This window comes from Anopheles aquasalis, chromosome 3, assembly GCF_943734665.1.
Source record: "Anopheles aquasalis chromosome 3, idAnoAquaMG_Q_19, whole genome shotgun sequence".
NCBI lineage: Eukaryota > Metazoa > Arthropoda > Insecta > Diptera > Culicidae > Anopheles > Anopheles aquasalis.
Window position 1 is genome coordinate 19,251,596 of NC_064878.1, and position 7,500 is coordinate 19,259,095.

General features: G+C 39.1%; 1 protein-coding gene across 1 annotated transcript in view; it reads right to left on the reverse strand.

The window, feature by feature from the left end:
• The window catches only part of LOC126575085 (frizzled-like), a 37,613-nt gene that overhangs the window by 25,823 nt on the left and 4,290 nt on the right, over positions 1 to 7,500 (reverse strand). Inside the window, exon 2 of the mRNA XM_050235612.1 lies at positions 963 to 1,082. Within this exon, the coding sequence (XP_050091569.1) occupies positions 963 to 1,082 (120 nt within the window). The remainder of the gene's footprint in view (positions 1 to 962; positions 1,083 to 7,500) is intronic.

Here is a 7,500-nt window from a genome sequence, read left to right on the forward strand (position 1 = left end):
CTAGTTTGTCCAGCACCGTGAATCAGAACAATTCTGCCACGTTAAAAAGCAAACGAAATTGTGGGGAAATGCTCAGCAAACAACAGCTGCCAACCTGCAGGCCAATTCACATAATTTGGGTAATAATGTTCAGTTTTGCCAAGCTCTGCGTAAATTAAGCATGAATACCAACTTTAGCTGTATCGTATTGAACATTTAATTTCAAGTTGTCACTGGAACTACCAGTGTTATTGATTTGCGCTATGATTGAAGGGAAAATAAGAGCGATGGATTTGATCCTTTCATTTACTCTCGATAAATGTTCACGAGAACTGTCAATGATTTGATGGCTCAAAACACATCTGAAAGACCACTGGAACATAGATTAATCATGTATTCGATTGAATGAATTCTATTATTTGTAAAAGATGATAAATGAAAAGTCGATCGAACATGGGACGTTCAATTGGAACCGCATTTCCTTGTTTCTGCAAATGATGCGTTTTAAACATATCAATAATAGAGAAAGATATTTCTCATTACTCATCTCATTTCATGCTATTACTAATAATTCTTCTACATCGGTAACAAGCATCGGTAGGCAGCAAATATCTCTTGTCAAATTTCTGTTCAAAAAGTTGTTCTGTATCAAAAGTGAGATTTCAAACTGCAACGCGTTAGTAGAGTTAGTATTTCTTGAACATTTCCACTAATAACTTCATTATTCCATAATTTGTCTCTACTGACACCGGTACAGCCACAAATGATGCAGTGCTTTTAGTGATGTCAAATTTTACCCTAAGGTCATGCGACGTACTGCTTGTTATAGCTCTGTATGGATCATTCAAAATTCAAAGGGCGAACACCTAGATTGGCTTAACTTCTGTGCCGCAATGTACTGTTCCCATTTCAGAACCATCATCTATCCGGCAAAGAGTAATGGATGTGCAAAATAGAGAGCAAATAGAGGTGTCTTTACTTACGGTGAACAGGCAGCTCGCGACACAGACTGCAGCCCAGGATCCGACCCAGTACTTCAGGACCGTACGTTCATTTTCCGAGAAGAACATCGAGTTACACGGTGCACCGCAGTCCTTGGTAACCTAAGAAAAGAGGAAAAAGATTAGTGAGAGTTAATTAAACGAAAAGCATTATGCATATTTTTCTATCAGAAATACGCTAAAGTTAACATATCGTAGTCTCTGTATCTTTATTCTGTTTTTTTTTTCAACCAAATATTTTCTAAATATTCATCCATGAGTTATTTATTTTAATAGCATTTCGTAACATTTTCATTTTAACAGAATACAACCTACTGATAACAGGTGTTTATGTTCATTTTTATTCTTTATCATTTGGTTTGATATTAAATTACGCCATAGTCGGTTCCAATATTCACGGAACAGGTGGAAACACGCGAAACGGCAAATAAAAAGCAAACATTTAGTTTGTGTATTGCCCAATAGCTAATTTATGATCATTCTGTTGATAGAATCGATCCAAAGACGTACAAAAATACCGTTCATGAAAGAAACCATCCAGCAAAGTGGAGGCTCGCCAAGCTCCGGATAGGTCTGAAGTACCCTCAATTCATACAGCCTTTTAGTCAGACGATTGATTTATAGCTATTTGCATAGTAAATTGCAGTAGAAGATTGCAAAACGAGCTTCCATCAAACCGGTTCTGTCGATTTCTGATGTCAGTCTTTCGAGTTTCGCTTCAAAATGGCTCGCACCTTTCCACGTATTTATTGCAGCTGCCTAGCTTTCTCCCATCTCAAGCCAATCTCCTAGAAAACTGAGAAACATGCTCCCCCAATGCTCCTGGAATGGATTTTGAAATGGGGTTGGCGTTGCATGTTTTTAGCTCGTGACACAGCAAATCTGGATCTTCTGCCAATGGCCGATCGCCATCGGGCTCATTTGTTCTTCAAAGGCCAAACTTCCCCCTCCAGAAGATCTTTGACAAGGTCAGAAAGATCCGGCTAGGATAGGATTTTTTTCTGCTGAAAACAACATTTTGATTCGACTATTCTCTTTGGCGTGCACCAAGCAATGTCTTGTTGCCCTCGGCCACACGGATGAGTAAAAAGCAATGAACGTTAAATGGCCTCAGGGTAAACTGATTGGCATTTCGGTAAGAGGATTCATCACATTAAACGGCATCGTGTATGTTGCGGCCGACACCGACACCGCCACCACCGTACACTCTACTGACCCACTTCTGCATCTTGTTGGTCCATTTATACGCCCTCTCCTAACTGCAAATAGGAAACCGGCAAGAAGAAATACCGTAAAGCAGCATCCATTCGAATACGGCCCCCCGCCAACCGCCCGGTCGTATCGTATCTTGCACGAGAGCACAACATTCACGACTCGACCACATACAATCTTTCCGGTCGAAGTGATCAAAACTCATTTATCGAGAAACAGCGTTGGGCGAAAAAGCTAATTAAAAATGGACCACAATCCCCCTTTTTTGCTGCAGGAGAAAAATTGAAAGTTTAAACCAGATCTGCTCAAAAGTTTATTGCTTCTTTAGTTTGTTGGAACGCGAAACTGGCAATCTGGTTAGCCAATTGGTTCGCGTTTTGATGGCTCCTAACGAATATGAGAATGTTTTTTACTAGAAGCTCTACATTTTTTTAAATTTTAAGACTAGAATTCAATTCTGTATAAGTATAAAGCATAAAATCCGCATCAATCATAACACTTCTCATCTCTTGATATTAACAACAGAGAGGCCAATTTAAGTGTCCTAATTGCCTCGGAGCATCACAACCGGTTTTATGCTGACACGATCGCAAGGAATGGAATAGCGATGTTTCAATGAAAAAAACATTTATCATCTAGCTCTTCCTCAGACGCTAGCAATGTTTTTTTCAAAAAGTGCACAACGTAATGAACGCTTAATTTGTGATTATTTTCCGTTTCTATAATAGCTTCGATTTGCAGATTATGCGCACTTGAGTTTAAATGTTTCATTCAATCCCATTAATTAAACTCACGTTTGAGATATTTGATGACGCATATCATCGAACAGAAAGGATTGAAAAATAATCAAGTGAATCAACTTAACAATATCTTTTGATTGCATTAGGCCAATAACCATTGAGCGAGCGCTGCAAAATGCTGCAAATGACTCTTACTTCAATTAGGTTTATTCCTTTCAATATAAGCTTTCTGCGCATTATCGTCACAGAGCAGGTTTAACCGCAGGTTTTAGAAAATTGTACTTTTCCAACTGACCACCGTTGCCTGTGCCAGCATTCCTATCTGTGTGTCCGTCTGGTCCACCTTTGAATAGCAATTCAATTTCCATTAGTGTCCTCTGCGACGATTCTCAGGCCCCGGCGCTCGCTCAGCATTAGACATTTCTGCAGCTCACAGACACTTCTCCATAGAAACGCCCACGAGACAACATTCCCTGGACAGCTTCCACTGCGAGCCGTCCCCTACCTAACAGCATGTAAACTAACTAGACAGCCAGTAGGTCGCAGCAAGCACCAGCAAAAAAACTCTTAGCCAGAGATCGAAGACGAAAGAAAAGGAAAAACAAAATGAAAGAAGGAAAAAAATCGATTCGCAATCTCGTTTAAAAAGGCTCAGATAATGAGATACGAAGACCACTCGAAACCCCCCGCTCCAACCCATGAATTCAATGGCAAACTAAACCAAAAAAAAAACATAGACATACACTCGCCAAAGGAACCTGAACATTATTTGCATATAGATAGACACATCAGGCACCTGGGGAGTTTGTTTGCGCATAACGTTCCACTTCGTACACCAACATTTTGGCCGCTTGAAGGCCTCTTGGTCAAGCGTTTGGCTTTCATTCCACCAGCCCCGCTCCTGTGGCACACTTCAATCACATTCAATTTCAATTTCAAAGATCCAGGTGACACTTCGCAGTTAGCCTATGGTATGCCATAGCATCACTTTTTTTCTTTCTGCAATCTTCCTGAGCTAACTTGTATTCAGCTGCTAAGTGAGGTGGGTGGGTATGTGGGCCTTGATCAACAGATAGAATGTTGAATGATTGCCCCGCCTACAACGTTGGCGGCACACACCTGCATTCCACGAAGGGAGATAAAAACCATAAGTGCTTTCATTATACGCTTTAGCTGGCGATAAATTGGATTGACATTCGTGACATTAGAAAGGAATTACCTCACACTCACGAAAAACAAGCTATACGCAGGGATCATGATCACGATGAATGCATCTTCGGATTCTTCACCTTAGGTGCAGAATACTTGGCAATGAATCACTGGTTTCGAATTTACCTTTAAAACCAGATCAACGTTGGTTTGTGGTCGGAAAAAAATGGAACTCAAAATTACGTCACTTTAGGCTTCAACGATCTTACCTGACATACCGGTTCCCATTCATCATCCCAAAATGATACTCCGGTTCTAATTATACCTGAACTCAACCGATGATGCCCGTTCTAGGGCATAAATTCTGGAAAATTGTTTTCCTGTGCCATCGACACCCTGTTATTAGCAACCATTTTTATTTTCCCAGCAGCAAGATTTGAGTAATGGGCACCGACGCGATCTTTTTTTGTGTTTTGTCATATTCATCTCTAAACGGGACAGGAAACATAAACGAATTAGTGAACTATTTCGATCAACGAAGTCTTCATGGAATCACTACCCAGAAGAATATTTTTCCCAGTACTTATCACATTACCAGTTCGTTATGTATCATTTAACTAAATATAGTATTTATAAAACGAAGAGGAACTGGAGGAAATGGTTTGTGCTTAGTGAAACAATTTCTTTTGGGCGGCTTATTGAGGCAATATTTTCATGACAGAAAAGAAAAACCCTTTTGTTGTTTTCAAAGAACATAACCCATAGTGCATAATCATATCCTAATTCAATATTCAAGTAAAACCATTTAAACTCCATGTTGTAATGTCACATAATGGTTGCGGGTTCATAATTATCCCGTTCAAATATTCTACCTGTCCCGGAACCCATTGCCCCATTAGCCGAGGCGGTCTTTTTGGGGTCCCACGACCACATCCCTAAACAAACCTAACTAAAAGCCAAGAAGGGTTTAGCAGTTGGTTTGCAACGCTTTCAGCTTGCGCGCCTGGTTATGCATAGCCTAAACGTTGGTTTATTACGAGGTGATAATTGGGGACAGCCAATTTGCATAAACTTGTTCAACTTCGCGGTTTTTAGAACTGGAACCAGCACCTCACCCACATGCTTGCTTGTATTTTGTGGGCGTGTGGCGATTGACGTGTTAATGGATAAAATAATTGAAAATTTAGCTAGTGTTTTAGCCTCCATTTGCTTCGACAGTGCAGGGTCATATAGCAACGGATAAAATTCACCGCTCAAGTGCTTATGAATTCCATTCATACAAATATCATGCAAGTAATGCAGAATATACAATATAAATGGAATAAAATATATTTCAATTAAAAATCAGTTTGTGCCATTTGATTTCATCACCATAATTACTATCATTATAAAACAATTTAAAAGCTGCTACAAGCAAGCATTCTTAGCCATTTCAACGGATTCAGCGGAACTAACGGTTCCGGTCACACCGGGAAACGGGTACAAAGAATGGTACTCATTGAAGCCGAAATGCTAGGTCAAAAGTGTCATTAAAGTCACGAGTAGCCTATCGTGGAGGCAATATCTTTCTTCTCAAGCAGTCATTGTTTTTCAACTTGTCCTTCACAATCTACAAGTGCACAACTATCCACATGGCGATGTTTAGGTGCTTCCATTTGGGAAACAAAATCCGCCATTTGCTATCAAACCTCATTGTTTGGTAGGCTTTATAAAATTGATTATCTGAATCTATATTACACTAAATGAAGGACGTTCGAGCTACCAACTCAATTCAAAGCTACATGAACTATTAAAAATAGTATACAAAACACGATCGAAGTTTTAGTTAAGCAAAAAAATATGGTATGAAACCAACTAAATATTGAAACTATCGTACAAAACTACGATTAAACCTCTGTTTAAAAAATTAAACCTATCAAGTTTAGAATGTCGAATTTCCATCATCGTTGCCAAACGTAAATTAAATTCCTAATGGCACTATAAAACCTACCTTCAACATGTAACGGTATTTTACGGCGATATCATAAATCATAAGCCATACCAATGTTTTACCATACAAAACAAAACAGGCAGACAGCACATTGACAAATCCACTGATTTATGTTAATGATAGCTCAGTGAAGTGCATGGGCGGACGCAATGCTTAGTAACTAATGTCTTTAAAAACTGCGCAACATCACCATATTGTCGACTCAATGCTGCACACTCAATACTCGATGGGATTCTATATGCCACGATATGACGTGATCGCTATTGAAACGCATGAAGCCCCACATGAAGTTCCCAAGACAAAGCGCTTGGCGATGTCGCGGTTTTTTCAGTCTCTCTGTTCGCTATGTTTTGATTTATGACACTTGCAGAGAAACCAACTGAAGCCTTAAAACATCCAGCAAAATTCACGCAATATGCTATATCCGCGAGACAAACTGGAATGAGTAGCAGGAAAAACTGGTTCTGTGCTTGTCATGTTGCTTTCAAATTTTATTTATAGTTAATTCGAAGTTGTTTTCATTTCCTTGACACAATTCATGTTTTGCATCAATTACAAAATCGTAATTGCCGAGAATTCTATGTTTCATTTTTTCCATGTTAGGTTTCATTAATTGAATGGACTCTGAAGGACTTCTGAAGGCGATAAAATCAGCAACGAAGCATGAAGGAAATCAAATAATTGTAAACATCGCCGTTTAACACTCTGCAAGAGACATATAATTGATTTGATGGAAGTCTTTTTTAAGATCAACATTAAGATAACTTATGAAAAGGCGCAATTTAAAACCAAAATGAATGAGAATGCCTTTGAAGAATATAAGTCATCCTTGCGATATGGCCGAGAAAAATGACACTAACAATGATCAACACTAGATTCTTTAACGAGCGTGGATTTAAGGAACTGCGAAAAACCGGTCCTCGCAGATCCAAATTCCGCTCTGTTAGGAATGGCAATATTAACGGAAGATGGAACGGAACGTGACTGTATTACGCAAATGTTCTCTTCTCCTAGCTGGACATTAAAATTCTAAAACACATTTCTGGCACGAAAAAATGCCAAGCTCGCTGCACATTTGCTGCTCAGAATTCGTGAACTAAAATTGGGTTGATGCTCGAGCATAGTGAAATAGTTTCTTTTTTCCATTTAAGTGCGAATATAACGAAACGCCAGTTCACACTCAGCATGTTACATTACATTATATATTTAACACTCAATTTACATCCAGTGCAAGCGCTATGAATTATTCTTTTTCATTATTTGTGCAAAAACAAAACCAGAACAGGATGAATCTGATCTGATTTGTGTAACTCGCACGATCCCTAACGCACAGTGCACGTGGTTCTTTACAACAACAAAAAACAGAGTGTTTCAACAGGCGGCAAGAACAGAAGCAAAATATATGTTTAACGACATTCAAACGAGATTT